Genomic DNA, 19,259 nt, shown 5'->3' on the forward strand with positions numbered 1-19,259 from the left:
CCTTTTGCTGCTACAGACGCACTTGCTCAGTTATCTTCTCCCTAGACCCTCCTGCTTCGGTCCATTTCCTAATGCTTTCCCCTCAACTTAGATTGTCTGTAGGTCCTCACCAAAATCACCTGCCACTGGTCCCCCTTCCTTCAACAGTCACAGTCAATTTCATCTTCAGCAAGAAGCCTTACCAGATCTCTGTTCAAACAAATTTCTCTCCCTATTGTTCTACAGCACTTGTCAGGTTTGTAATGCTGCTCCCCGATGTGGGCTTTTTACTCATATTGTGGCCAGGTCTAACTTACCCCTGCTCTGGGAGTTTCTGGAGAGTGGGGACCAGGTCTTAATTGTGATCTATCTTATACCCTTCAGTGATAGCCCATTACATTTATATGCAATTCAAAATCCTTGCTGATTCTATGACCTCAGGCAAGTTGCATGGCCTCCCCTGGCCCTTAGTTTTTGGCTGTTGGCATTCTCCTCTTAGTGGGAAATAATAATAGCATCTAAACACAGAACTGTGGTTACTTTTACTGAGATCACTGATATAAGGGATTTCTCACAATACCTGGTGCAGAATGGATGTTAATTGCTAACCTCTTTGTCATCATCATCAATACCATGGTATTGTCCCATCTGGTCTTAGCCTCTCTCTTGTGACCATTTCCCCGTGCTCACTAAACACCCATTGGTGTTCCATCCTTCCATCCTGCCAAGCATTTCTGGGCATCAGGACCTGTTTCTTTTACCTGAACACCTCTTCCCTATGCTCTTCACCTGGTGAAGTCCCCTTCACCCTTCATGTCCTAGGTGTTAGAACTTGGAGAAGCCTTCCTTAACGTACCAGTTTAAATCAGGCCTCCCTATTATGTATTTATTCTGCCCTATTCAGTTATATCATAAATTGTAATTGGATGTGTACATGACCTTTTGTTTGATATGTTTCCTCACTCAACTCTAGGCACTATGTTATCTTGTTCACTGTTTCATCTCCAGTTTCTGGCACATTGTAGATGCTCGGTAAATGTAGCTTGGCTGCTGAATGAATGTATGGACAAAGTAGTTTATATAGCAGGTACTTAACATGTATTTGAAATGTAATTCAAGTTAACCTTAGACCCTGTGCCAATGTTAAAGCACTCAGACCTGGGTGTCAGAGGAGGGAATATGAGTTTGTTCAGAGGTAGAGATCATACCTAAATATATAATCAAGAAAAACTCTGCACATGTACAACAGAAAATAAGAATAAAAGCATTCACAGAAGTGCTCTTCATGATAGTAAAAACCTAGAAGCCCAAACGTCCAGTAACAGAAGAATGATGACCTGTGGTGTAGTTACAAAATGAAATATTACACAGCCCTCAAAATGAACTGCAGCAATACATAACCAATATGAACCTTAGTAATACAATACTAAGTAAAAATAATAAGCTGCCAAGAAATATATATGGTAGTATTTCTTTATATTAAGGTAAAAAACCCTAAAATTAAAAAAATAGTTTTATTTATTTTTGAGAGGGAGAGAGAGTATTCAATGGGGAGCAGCGGAGGGAGAAAGAGAGAATCTTAAGCAGGCTCCATACCCAGCACAGAGCCCAACGCAAGGCTCAATCTCATGATCCTGAGATCATGACCTGAGCCAAAATCAAGATTTGGAGGCTTAACCAGTTGAACCACCCAGGCGCCCCCACCACCATCAAAATAAAGTTTTAGGAATACAGGTATCACACGCTTTTCAAAAGTTCATGTTAAAAAAAAAGCCATGTCATGCATCTTCGCCTTTATGAAAGGCTTCCATTAGTACCTATTTTCAGTAACTGAAAAAAGTCTGAAGATTTTCACTTTTGGGGTGCATTTGACTCTTGGTTTTCGCTCAGGCCACGATCTCAGGATGGGAGATGGAGCCCAGAATCAGTCTCTGAACTCAGCAAGGAGTCTGCTGGAGAGAGTTTCCTCTCTCTCTCTCCCTCTGCTTCTCCCATGCTCATTCCCTCTCTTGCTCTCAAATAAATAAATCTTAAAAAAAAAAAGCCTGAAAATTGTTTTTTAAATTTTATTTATTTATCCTTGAGAGACACAGAAAGAGAGGCAGAGACACAGGCAGAGGGAGAAGCAGACTCCCTGAAGGAGCCCAATGCAGAACTTGATCTCAGGATCACGAACTGAGTCAAAAGCAGCTGCTCAACCACCAAGCTACCCAGGCATCCCTGGAAGTTTATTTTTTGAGACTGGGAATGCTCCAAAAATTTTTTTCCTATATCAATTAATGGTAATTGCTTCTTTGCTTACACAATTTGTTACAGGTTTCATAGGAATGCTCTACTTTTGCATAGTGGGGGAAATATGTACCTATAGCTAAGATAAATATATCAAAAGAAAAAAAGATTGATGGAATGACAGGAGAGGAGTGGAATAGGGACGGACCACAGATTTCAGTTATTTCCAAGGTCACTGCTTTCATGTTGATGAGTTCTTGTAACAGTATTAAATAAATAAATGTGTCCTGTGCATGGAACAATGAAAAGAATGTGTCATGAATCAAAGTTATGATTAATTGAATTATGTGCCCCTGACATCCTTAAAGTAAAAGGAGAGAAATTATGCTTACATTCTCCAGAGAGACTTATACATTTGAGAGCTGGGAGCCATAGGGAAAAGATTCTTCTCCCCCAACCCTCTCTATGATTTTTCTCCAGGGACTGTCTCTAGTCTCTCGTCCTGCAGAGGTGAGCTGGTGGTGTGGTGGGGCAGCAAGGAGAGGAGTAATCTAGAGTTTGGCTACTTTAGGAAAAAGTACTGGAATTGGTGGGAAAATGGACCCTTCCCAAAGCTGGAGTAGGAACCTGAAGGTGTGGGTCAACTTCCATTTCTGTCCAGCTTCCCCTTCTCCCCAGGCCAGGACTGGCAGGTGCGTAGTCTCCCACCCATTTCCTGTTCCGCTTCATCAAAGACCTCAGGGTGGGGCTAGGGAAGAGCCTCAGAGGTGGGTCCTGAGAGATGGGACTGTGGCCACAGAGCAGACAACTGTAAGCATTCTGGATACCCGTGAGATGGATCCAGCAAGAGTCAAACCTAGCATCTTTGAAGTTCAGCTTAGAACTAGGGGGCTGCTGACTCAAAACATTTTACATATTCTCTTCCTTTCAGCCTGGCCCATTCTTGGCACTCAGTGCTCCTCCTTTGCCTGCCTTCCCTGCCCATCCATCGAGGCTGTAGCTCTAATCCTGTACTCTCACCTCAACTTCTACCAATCCCCAAGATAAGGCCCTACTTTGTGAAATAAGGGTTAGGAGTAGGCCCTGCGGAAGCAGCTGAGAACTTTTCACCTTATAGTAAAGGGCTTAAGGTCAGCTTGAACTGGGCTGGGCTGGCTGGAGTGGAAACTTACCTTTGGGGGAAGGGGTTAGAGGTTAGGCTAGACTGGACTATGAGTATAAAAGAGGTGCTGGAGGTTATGCTGGAATTCTTAAGGGGCTGGAGGTCAGGCCAGATATGGAGTATATGAGCTAGGATAGGAAACGTATGGAAGAAGCTTAGCTCAGGCTGATCTTGGTGTCTGGGGGTTGAGGGCCCGTGTCTCTGCATTGGGGCTGGCTTGGGTGCACAGCTGAGCTGAAACAAACTTTTCAGCATCTTGCTGGGGCCTGGGGTTGGCCATTAAAGAGCCTTTTCCTTCCCCCCCTAGCAATTCCTCCAGACCAAGGGCCTTCCCCAGAGGGCCTGCTAGGACAAACAAGGAGGAGCCAGATCTAGGGCTCCAAAGGAAGTTGCCGGCCACTATGCTTCCGGAGTTCAAAAGTGGGTTCCCCTGTCTCTCTGGCCCACCGCCTTCTCCCAAACAAGGCAGAGTCCAGGCCTGGCAATCTACCTCTTCCCTTGACCACTGCATCTTCCAATACACACACACAGAATATGAACCTGCAAATGCCCAACTTTGTCACACAATTGTCAGCTGGCCCAGCAGCCCCATAATACAACACATTACTACCAAGCTATGAATTCAACATACCCTCATTTATGTGCTTGTAGCCTCCCAGTCACATATAGCAGTCTTACCTTCTCTGCTTTGTTCAGCACCATATCACTAGCACCTAGAAAGGGCTCAATGAATATTAGCTGAATGAACAAATCCACCGAGACACATTCCATAAACAAATGCATAGACAAGCCTACATACATATTCACACATGCAGTGTTGCCTTACATATCCATACCCAAGCCTCCTCCCAGCTCAGCAGTCATATATACGTGTGTATATATATATATATATAGGCAAGAAAGCCAGATGTCCCCACACCTAGTTCCAAATGCAGACACAGTGCCAATAGGTGTTACCTAGCACTCCCAGAGTAAGTTGGTGGTAGCAGCTGGCTGGCAAATGTCCATCAGGTCCAATCTGCAGAGGAATGAAGTTGGCATATGCACGAATGCAGGCCTTGAATCCTGAGGCAAGGGGCAGTGAGGAGCTAGGCTGGCAACAGGACAGGGCCAGGTAACTGTGTGGATTAGAGAGGGGGTTGGATGGGCCATGGGAAAGGCCATAGTCCTTTCCTCTGGTTTCTTCCTGCCAGCTGGGGAGGTGAGGATAGAAGTTTAAGTCTATAAGGCCTTACTTTAAATCCAGAGACTTTAATGGGTGAATAGTCTAAGAGGCCTGTTTCCCCTGCTTGCGATGAAAGTAGTCTAGGTAAGGGAATTGGTAGGTGCTAGGATCCCATCCCCAACCCACAGCAGGGTCTCCTTATCTTGCCAATCTTCTTTAATTGTGGGAGAGAAGGGCACTTGGAAGGAATAATAAGCTGAAGAGTCTGAAAAGCACTGTTCCTCCTTCCACCTAAGGAGCTTCAGGCTGCCCCTAGCAACTACACTTAAGGCATCCTCCTCCACATCCCCACCCGAAGTCAGCAAGGAGACAAACAATCCAGCTGCTCTCTTACTTCCCCACACCTGGGACCCAACACCAGAGGACACTAGCTCAGAAAGCTCAGCTGGGCTGGAAGGCTGGAGACGATAGGGGCAGGAATCTCCTGGAAAGGCACAGGACCAAATCTCCCAGTGGTTCAAACCACCAATGCTCCTCCAACCCAAGCCCAGGCAAGGATTCCTCCACATCCCCAACAGCTTGACCCAGGGCCTTCTATCCCAGAAAAACTGCCTTGGGAAGGCCACCTGTCTGGAAGCCCCAATGGCAGCTGGGGGGGGAGGAATAATTGTCCCAGGGGACAGGGAAGTCCACTTCTGAGGGAGACAGGCCCAGCCCAGGACAGGAGGAACAACAGCAGAAGAGTGAGGGAAAACGTGAGATGAGACTTAAGCTCTTCCTTCCCAATAACTGGTCTTAGGGGCTGTAGGAAGGAGAGATAGGGGAAAGACTGTGACTGACTTGTTATTAGGCATCAATGACCAAGACACTTTCAAACCAAAAAGTCTCTTTATTGATCGGTACCATACATGACTCCAATGGCCCAAAAAAAAAAAAAAAAAAAAAAAAAAAAAGGCATTACATTTGGGGCGGGACATTCATCTTCCCCACCCCTTCCCTCAGCTCCTAACACAAAACCCTCCCAACAGTGGTAGCTGGAGCGAAGGAAACTGGGTATGGAGGACCCCAGAATCCAGAAGGAAGAGTGGGGAGAAAGGTGGTGCTAACACTTCTGGAACTGGCCGCAGAAAAAGGCAGCGAAGCCACAGAACTGGGCCCAGATCCATGGGACCCTACTCCTGGCTTCACCCGGGTCCAAAGCCTCCAAGTGTCCAACTGTGAAAGAGAGCTGAGGATCCTGGCTGCTTCCCCCCTCCCTTCTATGAGGAAGGGGATGGAAGGGATATTGGAGATGAAGACCTTTTAAGTCAGCTGGGGAACAGAGGTCTATTGCTCCCAGGTGGGCTTAGAGCTGGGACATCCTCAGTGGCTCCTTCCCCTCTGTGGAGGACAGGGGAGGACTAGGTAGACAGTTTGAGTAGTTGGGAAGAGAGTATTGGAGAGAGTGGATGAGCCCCTCCCCCTCTATCCCATGCCTGCCCAACTGAGACAAAACAAAAAACACAGCGACGAACAGCGCTCCCTTCCCTCCACACTTCCTAAGGGAGGGAGCCTCCCTTCCCCCCAGCCAAGACAGCTGCTCTAGTGGAGGACTTGTAAAGAATATACACACCATGGGGGAGGGGGTTAGGGGTGGAATAGAGGGAGTCACAAGCACTAGGACGGCAGGCCAGAGTCCTGGAGGATGGGGAGACAGAGACAACAGCAGGGGGTTGTCACAAAGATGAGGCCATCATGGCCCCCTACCCCAAGGCATGCCTTCTCCAACTCCAGTCACCCCAGAGGAAAAGGGAAGAGAGATGGCAAAGTATCTCCTTGGTCTGAAGCTCTCAAACTGTATAAAATGGTAATGCACACCCCTCTACCCCCACACTCACCTCCACCTGGGCCCTAAGCCCCACATGTGCCAGGAGTAGGGAGGTAGCTGGACTTTTTAATAAGGGGAAGAGGGGGTACATGAGTGACTTTTTAAAACTTACATTTTTAATAATATTATTTTTTTAAAAACTTGGGAGCTGGGATAGGTGGCTGCAGGGAGGAGCCAGAGCTTTACCCCTCTACTACCAGTCACCTAGGGGGAGGTTTAGGAAAGGGGCACTCAACCAAGCCCCATAATTAAGTCCCTAAGGGCTGTGGGATAAACAACCCCAGGCTTGAAGGGGGTAAAATCAGGAGGATAGGGAACCCAGAACCTGGGGCGAAGATGGAGGCAAATGCCCTGAGGGCGGTCAGGACATTTTGCAGAGGCCCAGGGTCCACATAGGCACCCACATGAGTACCCCCTTCCCCCAAAAGGCTCTGCAGAGGCCAGGCCCAGCCCAGGGCCACTGGGGGGCAAATCTTGGCACCTGCCCCCAGCGAGTCCAGTTCCTCCCTGAAGTGGGTGGATGGAGGCTGCCCATTTTAGATGCTCAGTCTCTTCATTCTGTCTTCTGCTCCCTGGGGCTGCAGGGGTGGGGCAGGCAGGCAGAGCGCTGGGTGGCCATGGCAAGGCCTCTACTGGGAGGCCTGTGATGTGGGGTTCTCCGATTTGCTTTCTTGGCTGGATGGAGGCTTGCTGTTCCAGGGGCTGTTGGCGCCCAGGGCGGGGGAGTTGTTAAAGCTGTCCTCGTCGTCAATGCCGTTGGCCGCGTCAAACTGGGTGTTCTCCAGCCGGGTGATGAGCCTCTCGTCCTCGTCCCCGAACTCCCCGCCCATCAGGGTGGGCTCCCCCACCACCATCACATCCTGAGAGTGGCGGAGGTCCCCAAACATAATCGGGGCAGGGGCTCGTCCGGCCCAGGGCAGCAGAGAGCCCCAATACCCACCCAGGAAATTCAACACCCCCAACCCCTTCTCACCCAAATTTCAAACCCCAACTCCTCTGACACCCTCAGTCCCTGGAATCCTTCCCACTGAAGGACTGCAGAGCATCACAGCCTTTAACCCACAATCACTAGATTCTAGGTGAAGTCAATCTATTCCCCTCGCTCCCTAGTTCATCTCCCCCAAACTTAGGGGGCTCCTAAACTTCTGTCCACATGTAATAGAGAAGAAACAGATTAAAAAAAAAGAAGAAGAACACCAATGGGGAAAAGTGTGTGCATATGCATGTGTGTATTCTGGATTCACACATGTTCACATTCACGTGTCCCTCTGGTCAGCGTGTGTCTGATGGTATGTGGACCTCTAAGCTGTCTGTCCTGAACATCCATGTTCTCACAGCTGTCTCTGTGCCCTTATGTCCTTCCTATGTGCTGTCTGAGTCTGTAATCACAACCATGGCATGTGACTGACAAGGACTCTCATCAGTGACAGTAGCCAGCCTATGCTGGCAGAGTACACCAAGAAAAACTGTCTTTGCTTCTATGCCTGCTAGTGAGCTCAGGCTGGGATGGGGTCAAGGGTTAGGGGTCAGCAGTAGGGCAGCCCAGAAGAGAGAAGAAAGCCGAGATGCTTACAGGTACCTGGCTGGAGAGGGCGAAGGTGCTGGCTGGGCTTTTCTTCTTGCTGTTGCTGTTGTTGGTGTTGCCACCCCCCGAGCTCATGGTGCTGCCCCCTGACATCTTTCGTTTCCGCCGCTTGCTGGGCTGCTGCCGTGCAGGCTCCGCTGTGCCGGGGAAAGGAGATTCAGGAGGGGCAAGACCCCAGGATCCCTTGTTCCCCATTCTGGCTCCTAAGGACCCTGAGCCTACCCTGATCCCATCTTGCAGACCCAGGAGTGAAGAAGGGGCTTCGTGAGGAGACAGAGAACCAGCGCTGAGAAACATCATCAGATCCTAGTAAGAGCAGGGGCAGGTGGAAGGCACTCACCGGGGGTGCTACCATGCGCTGCCACTTCTGGAAAAGGCAGGTCTTGAGGCAGTCACGGGGGCTGAGGCTGTAGGTCTTGTGACGGGACATGAGCTCCTGCATGGGCTCGAGTATCACACAGAGCTGAGGGGAGACCGGGAGGTGGCTTATCAAAGGACAGCTGACATGGAGCCAACACCAAATGGGATGGGGCAGAAACTGGGTGATCAAGGACTCACTCGGAGGTAGTTGAGAGTGGAATTGGACAGCCCACACCGGGTGATATTTTTGGAGAGCTGATCCAGCATCTGGGGGTCCTGGGCCTAGATGAGGAGAAGGAAAAGAACACTAGCATCTGGGTTGCATCTGTTCATTTGACCTATCACGAGCCTCATGACACTCCTAAGAGAAGAAGGGCTACTATGAAACCCATTCTTCAGATGGAGATACTCTAACCCTCTGAGGTCACTGTCAAGAAATAGCAGACCTTGTTCCCTCCACCCTTCCCACTGCCTTCCCTCAACCCTTGCATCTTGGGTCCTGCCCACAACTCACATGCATGGCAAGGATGCTGCGGGGGATGAGCTCTCGGTGCTGCCGGATGCTGAAGTGCCATGTCTTTATCCGCATCATGTCGTCAAACATGAACTCTAGGTACAACCGGCCCTCCACACACACCTGGAGACAAGCTTGTCACATCTCTGCCCCCTCCCCACGTACCTGAAAGTATACCTGTTCTCCCGTTTGCTCACAACTCTCCTACTGAATATACTTCTACCACCTGCACATAAATCTGGGTGCATAACTGACAAAGACCGTTCCTTCATACATCTGTCACACCCCTGGCCCTTACACACACCTTACACGTACACACACACAGTAGAAATGTTTAACAGATCCATGTCATCCTTCCAAGTAGCTAGTGATACGCTCATCTGCTATAAACTCAGTGAGGGCAGGCTCTCGTTCATTGGTGTACCCCTGCGGCCCAGAAAATCGTCATGTATAAACTCAATAAATGCCTGATGGATGTTGTGGCATGCCTGCCCTCCCTTCTTGTCTTGCTACTTCCTGTTTTGCCTCCCTGGGGAACAGCTGAGTATATTTTGGGAGAAAGGAGGGGAATCAAACCCAGGTGCTTCAGTGTTCCACATCCAGCTGGGCTGCTGACCTGGGTGAACATGGGTTTGCCATGCTGGGTCACCATGCTGCCTTGGTCACAGTCGAGGGACACAAAGTTGCTGTGGAATGCCTCCTTGGGGTGCTTAAGCACATAGTATAGCTCCGTAGCACCCCCTTCAAAGATGCTGCGAAAGTAGCGTGGGATCAAGGTCCGGCCAATGGCTGTAGAGATGGGACAAACTCATTAGAACAGAAGGACCTCCAAAGGGGTCTGGCAGATGCCAGCATTGCCAAAACAGATCCCCAGAGACAAATATCTACTCCCAGTCCTTAGAAGGACACAGGAAGTATTACTCTCACAGCAGAACCAGCAGTACCCCCAGAGGCCACTCACTATATCTCTTTGGTCCATCCTCCAGGCAGAAAGTGATGGTTAACATGGCATCATCCTCAAAGAACTCAGTTGTGAAAGCATCCCACCAGAGATTGTCACATTCCTAAGGAGCACAGGGTGGGATATTTGTGTGTGTGTGTCAGAAAACAACCCACAGGGGTCCCAGATGGCGCTCTCCCTCCCAGCCCTTGTCCCCTAGCCATACCTCTGTCCAGTTTTGAAGCCGTTTGTTAAGCTCAAATATTCTGTAGTCAGTTTGGTTGCCATATGGTGTGTGCCTCCTGGGGGAAGTGAAGAAGGGAGGTCAGTAGGAAAAGTGCCTCCCACCCATATAATGGAAAACACCTCCCTCCTCATTGGATTCCACTTACCCAATCCCAGGCTCCAGGTATGTAGGCGGGTACATGGGAGTTGGGCTGTGTAAGGGAAGAGGCTATGAGAATGGGGGTGGAAGACAGAAATTATTGGGGAGTGCCACTCCCTCCCCCTTCCAGGCAGGATCCCATTTGGAGAAGGGATAGGAAGTGGTAAGACTCACCCCACATCCCGATCTAGCATGGTGCCGGGATGGAAGGGGGGGAAGGCGTTGCCGTTCGGGGGCTCCTTCGGTGAGTACAGCTTGAATGACTTTGAGGAACAACCTAGAAAGAAAAGGAAGAGAGTCCCCTGAGTCCCAGGGATCTTTCTGGAAAGTCTCCTAGACTGTGTGGACAGGGACTGGTATTCCAGAACCCCCAGGGTGGGTAGACTTGGGGAGGGGGACAACCCTAGGGAACACCTACCTCTGCTTCTAAATCTGGCTTCAATTTCATTTTATCATGAAACTACAAGTACTCAGCCCTAATACCCAAGACCCCATTTCTTCATGTGGTTGAGCCCTGGATGATAGAATCGAAGCTCTGAAGAAACGTCAATATCGCAGAACAAATGAATATCCAAACATTAGAATCTAATTTTGATAAATCCTCTTTTCATCTACTTTATATTGTTCAATCATCACAACCACCTTGTGAGGTAGCAGGGTCAGCTATAAAATTCCCATTTTACAGATGAGGCAAAGAAAAGCCACCTCTATGTCAAGATCATAGAAGTAGTAACTGGCAGAGCTTCTAAGCCCAGATCTGATTCTCATATCCTATAGTATTTCCACCCCTTTATTGCCCTCTGGAGACCAAGTTGTCTCCAGAGTGTGTGGGGGGGGGGGAGTTGGTAACTCCCTGCCCCTCCTCCACCCCCAGGGTCTCAAGAGGGCAGGGAACAGAAAGATAAAGGGGGGTGGGTGCCTGCTGGGTGCCTCCCACCAGATAACCAGTTGGGCCTTCTGCCTCCCCCACCAACGGCCACTCCCTTATCAGCCCAGCCCCCTTCCCCACACCCACCATGGATCTAGTATTGTCTCTAAACCAGAAACCCAAAGCCTCAACCTCCTTTCACTTGTGAGACTTGCAGTGGGGAAGGGAGACTGACAGGCCTCCAATGGATCCCTCTCTACTTACAAACCTAGGCCTGAGAAGGAACCAAGGTTCCAGGGGGCTCAATCTAATAGGAGGCAAATGGTAACTAGACAGAGGTCTCTGCTTAGGTGTCTCTGTGCATACATGTTCCCTATCCACCTCAATGAGCAGCACACTATTCCTGATGTACTATTTACTAACCAGAAGTATTACATTCATAGTTGGGTATGAACCAACCACCTCTGCAATCCTATTTTCCCCCTCCCAGCCAGAAAGGAAGGGAAACTGAGGCATACCAACAAAGGTCCTAGCCTCAGTCATAGGTGCTTCCTGGCATTCCTAAAACTTGACTGAATTTGGAAGAGTGGCCATATTGGCTGTATCTAAGCCCCCTTCCCAAATTAGATACAAAATCTATTTTGCTCCTTAGGGGGAAGAGACAAAAGACGACCCTGTGCCAACATGCATCATTTAATCATCCCTCCAGGGCCCCCTCCTCACAATATGGGCAAAAGGAGGGTCCCAGAGGAGCCTACACTACACAGTTCCTGAAGGTGCCAAGACCTAGAGCCTGTATGTGCCTGCACACACGTGTGCCTCATCCTGCCTAGCAGGCTTCCACCCTCAGCTCGCCCCAACATGCCTACCAAGAGCTGGAACCCAGCAGCCCCAGGCAGGATCAAGGTGCCTGCAACAGGCCCTTGCCCCGTACATGATCTCTAACAGGTCATGTCCACACACTCCCAGCACAGCACACACAGCTTTCACAGGCCAATCTGGACTGAATGAGGAGACTGTATCCTTAGGAAAGAGACAGTCCCCCCCAGCCCCAAGTCTTCCCACTCCATAGACAAGGAGACTAAGGCCACATAGGTAGCCCCAGCTCCCAGAGGCTACGAGAGGCCAGGTCTGGCCAATGAACTCAAGAGTCTAGATTATGAGACCTGACCCTTGCTCCCTAATTAGGCTATCCTTTCCCCAAAAGCATCACTGCCCTTGCCCCACAGTTTCAGGGCTACTTGAAGAAATGTGTCAGCTCAAGACCCTCAGGAGAAGAGAGATAGCACACCTGGGTTCCTCTCTAATTCTGAAAAAAGTTTCGGAGCTTCAATTTCTCTCACTACAGACCTGACAGACATTGCCTGAGGCTGGGTAATAGTTCTGAAGAGCTACTACCAGAAGCTCTGAGGCCTCTATTTACACCTCCAGTGAATGGACACAAACAAACGCAGCATCTCTTCAGAGCCATAGCAACTCCCAGTAGCCCCAGCCCAAGGGCTTGGGAGTGAGAAGAGAAGGGGAGGGAACATCACCCAGACCATCTGTCCCTGTTGCTGCCTGTCCCCAGCAGCAGGGGTAGAGGGAGCAAAGTGGGGGTGGGGGTGAAGGGGATGTATCATCAGCCTTGGAGTCAGACATAGCACCACCCCCCAACCTCTAGCAATCTGAGGGCCCTTAGGAGGAAGACGGAGGAAGAGCCCAGAACTAGTAAAGTTTTCTCAGGATGGAAGCTGCATCCTGGGGCTGAGAGGGGCACCTCCGGATGGGCATTTCCATGGTAACCAGCCTGACCTGAGGGGAGGCCCCCTTTCTTTGGGGGCTGACCATAGGTCAGCAGGCTTGAGAGTCCCAGCGGCTCCGAGCTGGGGCACTTCCCTCAACTAGCATACCACGCCTGGGCCAGACCCAGGACCTTCCACCCACCCCCAACAGGCTTGCGCCCAGACTTACCTGGGAGAACTAAGGGGGCCAGGAGAGGTGCAGGGAGTAGCTGGAAGCCCAGAGGGGCCCTGGCAGGGGTGAGGGCTGAGGGGGCCAACTTCAGCCGCTCATGTCCCGAGTGGGACAGGCAGGCCTGGCTGGGAGCTCCACTCCGCGGGCCGCACAAAGACTCGCAGGCACAGCCTCGGCCCGCCCCGCGGCGGCCACAGCCCCGGGGGAAAGTTACAATAGCCACTGGGCCGGGGGCTGGGGGCCAGGGGGCCGGCCTGGGGGGCGGGGGGCCGCGGGGAGTCCGGAGCCTTCTTTGTTTGCAAGGTTTCCCTCAACAATGGCTGCTCCGCTCTTTCCTCTCTCCTCCTCCTCCTCCTCGGCTCTCCCCGCCACCGCCTCTCGCTGCCTCTGCCTCCAAGCAGCCCGCCCGCCCTCCCCAGGCCAGCAGGCCCCTCCGCTGGGGCACCAGGAGAGGCAGGGCCCGGCACTCACACTCACTCACACTTGCACACGCACAGACACACGCAGCGCCCGCCGGCTCCCTTCCTTTTCTCCCTTCTGTCCCTCCCTCCCCTCTCCGCTCTCCGAGCCTCTCTCAGAATGAGGCCCCAGGGCGGGCGGAGGGTGGAGCTGCCCCCACCGGCCCCGCCCCCTCCCTGCGAGGAAAGAGGAAGAGGGAGAGAGGGAGGGAGGGAGAGACGCAGGCAGGCAGGGAGGACTGCTGAGAAAAACAAAAGAGAGACAGAGACCCAGAGAGACGAGGGAGAGATGGAGACAGAACAGATTAGGCCTTGAGAGACCTGGATGGAGGGTGGGGGGGAGCGTGGGGCGAGGAACTGAAATGCTCCCAGCCCTGAGCCTGGTGCTCAGGGGTGAGCAGACCAGCCACAGCCACTGGCAGGGATGGAGAAGGGTGCTCTCCTCTCTGAAGACTCCCCAATATCTTCCAACTGCTTCGCCAACGTCCCCCAAGTCTCTCTTCCTCTCCCCTGTGATCTCTTGGTTTGAAGGCTGGCCGGGGCTGCAACCCTAGGCTTCAGCCCCTGGTGAAATCCCCAAGCAGCTGGGGGGGAGCCTCCAGGGGGTTATTTTTGACAGAGACACACTCTGCTTCAGCTGGTAAACAGTGACTGGAGGGGAGGGGGACACTCCAGGCTGCCTGTCCCCAACCCAGCTAAGTTCCTAACCCCCCCCCACCAGACTCTGACCGATGCAGGGCAAAAAGGCACTGTCAGAGCTAATGAAAGCCAATTTGCCAGAAGGGGACTAGTCTGCTGCTGAGTTCTCCTCCTGTCATCCCATGGAAAAAAGGTATGTTGTTACTGGAGTAGGGCCTGTTCTCCAACGCAAGGGGGAAATCCCAAGAGAGGAGGTGTTTTTAAAGCTTGAGTAGTGGTCCAGGCCCTACTACCTGGACAGATAGGATAAAGGACAGGCGTGTGTGCACGTGCACGTGCGCGCGCACGCGCACGCGCGCGCGCGCGCACACACACACACACACACACACACAGGAGGAGGTGCAGCCATACAGATCTCCTACTGCTTTGCAATTTGAGTCTCTGCTCCCTATTCCCTGCCTTGCCCCCCAACCACATTCACACAGCCCAGCGACAAGATTTCTCAGGACATACACACTGGTTGACTGTGCAGTAATATTGCACCTGGCTCTGCGAACATCCTCCACACATAAATAACACATCTCGCTTTCACATAAATCAGTATCTGATACACACCTCAATCTGCAACATACCTCAAATGCTAAAGAAACCCAAACCCAGGACACACACACATACATAGTCTGACAGCCCTGACTTCCATACACACTAGGACCTGTGACACATGCCCTTGGATCCTAATATACACCACCCAAACTGCATTATACCCCGTGACGGACTATTACATACACACCCTGACCATTTGTCATCCAGAGACTTACCCCATAAACACTCTCCCTGAAACCTGCAAACCATTCTCCATGATGGTCTGGCCATATGATACGCTCCAGCTTTCACAAGCATATCGAAATCTATGACATTCAGCCAGACTCTGCAACATACTGCCTACTACCAGGAATTAAAATATTCCACTGACTCCCAAATTAACAGCCCAACTCTGAGATGACCACACTTCTCCCCTACTTACAGGACAATTCCTGTCATTTGTTTCGTGCCTTTAAATTTTCCAAAGTGCATTCATAGGCAGTACCTCAAGAGAGGATTACTGAATACAGGCCCAAATATGATGCTAACTTGAACAGATTACAGTGAGACAAGAGGGCCTGAACTGGAACCCTGGATTTCTAACCCCACTCATACAAGCCCAGCCCTGGGGCACTGCAGCCATTCCTATTCACTTGCCCCGCCAAGCCAGAAGTGACTGTCTACAGGGGGAAGAGGGTTGGTGTATGCTCTGGCTTCCACCTCCAGCTTAGAGCTCAGTTTGTCTCCTCAAATTCTGGAAAGACCCCTAAATACCAAAATGTACCAGGACTCTGGCCCATCACTCAAAAAGGGGCCCTGCTCCTGGTTCCCCTTCTTTAGCAAGTCTGCTTCTCTCTCAGTTCTGACTTAACTCCCCCACATGCACAGGAGCAGAAGAGGTCCAGCTAAAGAAAGCAAATCTGAGTTAGAAGGCCCTAGAATTGGTGGTATGGGGGTGTGGGGGCAGTGGGGAGAAAGGAGGGAGAAGCAAAAAATGACAAAGGTGATGAAGGAAAGAAAAGGGAGAGCACCCTCCTGGAGGTGGAACTCTGAAGGGCAGCAGCCTGTCCCAACCCATAGGATAAGGTACCAGCACTGCCCCCTGCCCGGGCCCCTGGGGCTCCCTGACCCAGGCCTCCAGTGTGCCTGCCCCCCTTCCTTTGTCTGTGCCCGGCCTCCCGTTGGCCTGGCGCTCTGCCATCCTCCTCTCCTGGCTCCCAGCCGCCACCACTGCTGCCTCTTCCCCTCCCCCTACTCCTCCCTGCCTTAACCCTTCTGAGCCACATGCTGCCCCAGACAGGCCCTGGCCCCCTCAGTAACCTGCCCTGCCCCGGCGATGCCCCTTAGTAGAAGTTCTCCCTGCTCCTGACCAAAGCTTCAGAAGCTATTACCTACCCCAGGAGCACTATGGGAGCTGGGGGTGTGGGGGTGTGTATATGTATATCTTGTGGTGTTTCCTTCCGCGTTTGCATGTGTGTGGGTCTGCATGTTCTCTGGCTTCCCTCAGTCACATGTGTGGGGCATGTGCTGTCTCTGCTGGGCTGGGGGAGGAGGAGGAGCCGGGAGACAGTAGAGCACAAAGGAGAGACTCAGGCAGGCAGGCAGGCAGCAGGCAGGCGGCCTGCCAGGGCGCCTCAACCCCCACCCCATGCCTGCTCAAGTGGGGGGGGGGTGTCTTTGGGCCTGGACTATACATGCTGCCATAATGCCCTTGTATTCAACCATGTGCTCCCACCCATCCATACAAGCCTGGTCCCCTCCCATACTCCAACTCCTAACATTCCCCACCCCCAGACCACTCTCAGGCCCCTCCCCATTTGGTTCTCCTTGAAGTCTAACCTCCATTCTCTGTAGCATCAATCCATAAGACTTCTTCACATTTGGGAAAAAGACTCCTCACTCTTAGCCATCTTTTGCTCCCCTCTCCTCCAGCCAGGCCACCCAGACACACAAAAGGAACATGTCTTTTGGAGCACTGACTGAAGCTGTCCCCTCTCACACACACCCCTATACATGGATCCTCTTCCTGTCCCCATGCAGCTCCCAGAGAAACTAAGGGGGGAACTTCATCCTTTCTCCTACTGGACCCAGGCACCCTGCCTCAACTTCAGGACCAACCTCTCATCTACCTCTAGCCAGACAACCCTTCCATACCCATCTCCTACTATTTTTTTAGTAACTAAAAATCAAAAATTAAGACTCAGACCTCTAGCTTGTATAGAGCCTTAGTTTCTGCTATAGTCATGTGTGGTGAGGGAGGATGAAGGCCATGGGGAGTACTCAGAGTGTGGATGGATCTAAATGGGTACCCAGCATAGGGCAATTTATAAAGAAAATATACATACAAATATGCACATCAAGCTGGTAGGAGAAGGAATGATAGGGCCAGGCAGGATTCCAGCTTGGCGAGCTCTGCTCTCTCCTCTTCTCCCCAACCCTCTGCAGCAGGAGCCAGGGGTTCCCACACCTGGATATTCCAGGATCCTCGAGATCTCTCTACTAGTCCTCCCTCCTTTAAGGGCCCTATGCCCCTTAAATGTCAGCCTCAGCAGGCACTTTAAATGTGTGCCCAGCCCAGCTTGGCCTGTGTCACATGATTCTCAAGGAAGCTTCCGCACTGGCAGCTTCCCTTGGGGACTGTGTATATATGTATGTGTAGTGGGGGGTTCAGTTGTGGGGTATGGGGCTCCCAAAGAATGGGGCATATGGAGAAGCAAAGGATCCAAACCAGGTTAGATTCTGGGACACCTGACTTTCAGAAGAAATATAACTTCAGCCTGGAACAAGAGGAGATCCAGCACATAAGAACCCAGAGTCCTGAGAATGAGAATGGACAGTGTTCTGAAGCCCTCCGAAGACTACCTCTTCAGTCACACAACCTCTCTTTTCTCACGGTAGTGAGGTAGAGCCTTTCCCCATGTCCGGGGAAAGAACTCAGACCCAGGCTGTCACTAGCAAGAGCTGATAAGTGTTTTGGGGAGACAGGATTTCAGCCTATGTCCTCTCCCAAGTTCTCACTTTGGGGTCAAGTATTGCTCCCCTGAACTCGACTCCCACAAATCACTCGATTTCATAAGTTGCTTGGAGCTACCACATTCCCCGTCCCACTAGGGTGGAGATGCCAGACCCCGAGGGCCCAATTATCTGCCCCCCCCCTCCCCAGAGTACCTCCTCGTCCCTCAGGAGGGCTAACCTTCCCTGGCAACAGGCAGGAAAATTTGGAGGGGGGGGGGCGAAATGGGCCCCAATCAATCCCTCCCTCCAAACACAGCCCTCAGAAACAGCCTGGAGGGGGGTATCACAGGAAAAGTAAGAAGGAATAGGCGGAGGGGGGGGGCCAACCCAAACCAGCCAATCACGACTCTATGATGACCTGAGGGGGGGTGTCAAAAGTCCAGACTCACTTCTGATTGGCTAACACCCTGGAATTCTGGGAATTTCAGCCCCCCAAACCCCTCCTCAGTTAGCCTCCCCCACCAAAACACACGCGCGCGCGCGCGGCCGCGGGCGCGCGCGCACACAGACTACCTCTGGTACCCCCTCCCCTGCCTCTCGGCTGCTGCGCATTTGCACTTGGGGAGAGCCCTCCCTCGGACGAAGGAAGGCCCCGCAGACTCCTCACAGCCCCCATCCTCCGCCATGCCATCGACGCCCCACACACAAGTTCTCGCCAAACAAGGGGTGAGGGAAATGCCGGGAGGGCTGAGGAGGGAGGGCCCCACTCACCAGGACAGGCACAGCCCACTGACATCTTCACATCGCCCGCCGCTGGGGGCCCAGCCGAGTCACGGTGCCCGCCCCGCACGGGGACAGGCCGGGCATGAGCCGCCGCCGCCGCCCGCGGCCCCGCTGCCCTCGCCGCCGGCCCGCCCCGGCCTCGGCCCGGTGCTGGCGGCCCCTGGCTGCAGCAAGGGGCCTGTCAGGCGCGGAGCAGACAGGAAGGAAGCCAGGCAGGAAGGCGAGCTGCCTCTGCGTGTGTGCGCGCGGGTGTGCGTCTCCGGAGTGTGTGTCCGTGTGTGCGCGTGTGCGTGTGCGTGTCTGTGCGCTCCCGCCGCCCTCCCCGCCGCCAACGCCGCCGCCGCTCGCTCCCTCTCCCTCCCGCGTTCGCTCGCGCCCTCGCCGTCGTAGGCGCCCGCTCTCCAGCCCCAGCCGGGCTGGGCCGGGCTTTATTAATATGCTAATTGCCTGCTAGTGGGAGGGGAGAGCCGTGTCAAAGTGACCCGGGCGAGCGCGCAGCGAGCGACGACGTGCGTGCGCCGCGCGGCGGGCGGGCGGCGAGGGGCCGCGAGCGTTCAGGGAACGGCATGCATGTGACGCAGCTTTTAAAAAAGGAGACGGAGGCAGAGACCCCGGAGGGGAAGGGCGGGGGGTGGAATAGGAGGCGAAGCCTCACCGCTCCGAGTCCGTCCTCCGGGCGCCCCCGAGTTGGGAGCTGAGCGGAGCCGGAGCGGGAGCCGGGATTGGGGGAGGCGGAGCCAGGGTGGGCTGTGAGGTGTAGCTCTCTTCTCCACCCCGGCCGCGCTCTGGGAGGGAAAAGGGACTGCCGACCCCCGCCCTCTTCTCCGAGACT

At 52.6% G+C, this 19,259-nt stretch overlaps 1 protein-coding gene across 3 annotated transcripts; it reads right to left on the minus strand.

The window, feature by feature from the left end:
• Window positions 1-5,404: 5,404 nt before the first annotated feature.
• Window positions 5,405-18,805, minus strand: LDB1 (LIM domain binding 1). 3 transcript variants are annotated; one of them, XM_055300455.1, is made up of 11 exons: window positions 18,416-18,805; window positions 10,361-10,463; window positions 10,194-10,238; window positions 10,028-10,103; window positions 9,823-9,925; window positions 9,478-9,650; window positions 8,862-8,984; window positions 8,546-8,629; window positions 8,210-8,450; window positions 7,976-8,124; window positions 5,405-7,262 (listed from the first exon to the last, which is right to left on the minus strand). In XM_055300455.1, the coding sequence occupies exons 1-11, from the start codon at window positions 18,438-18,440 to the stop codon at window positions 7,032-7,034; spliced, it is 1,353 nt and encodes a 450-aa protein (XP_055156430.1). In that variant the 5' UTR covers window positions 18,441-18,805; the 3' UTR covers window positions 5,405-7,031. The 3 variants fall into 3 exon arrangements, with proteins under 3 accessions (XP_055156430.1, XP_055156429.1, XP_055156431.1); XM_055300454.1 differs by having other exon boundaries at window positions 7,982-8,124; window positions 18,416-18,683; XM_055300456.1 differs by lacking the exon at window positions 18,416-18,805 and adding an exon at window positions 13,008-13,283.
• Window positions 18,806-19,259: the final 454 nt, after the last annotated feature.

This window comes from Nyctereutes procyonoides, unplaced genomic scaffold (genome assembly GCF_905146905.1).
Source record: "Nyctereutes procyonoides isolate TBG_1078 unplaced genomic scaffold, NYPRO_anot_genome, whole genome shotgun sequence".
Classification (NCBI taxonomy): domain Eukaryota; kingdom Metazoa; phylum Chordata; class Mammalia; order Carnivora; family Canidae; genus Nyctereutes; species Nyctereutes procyonoides.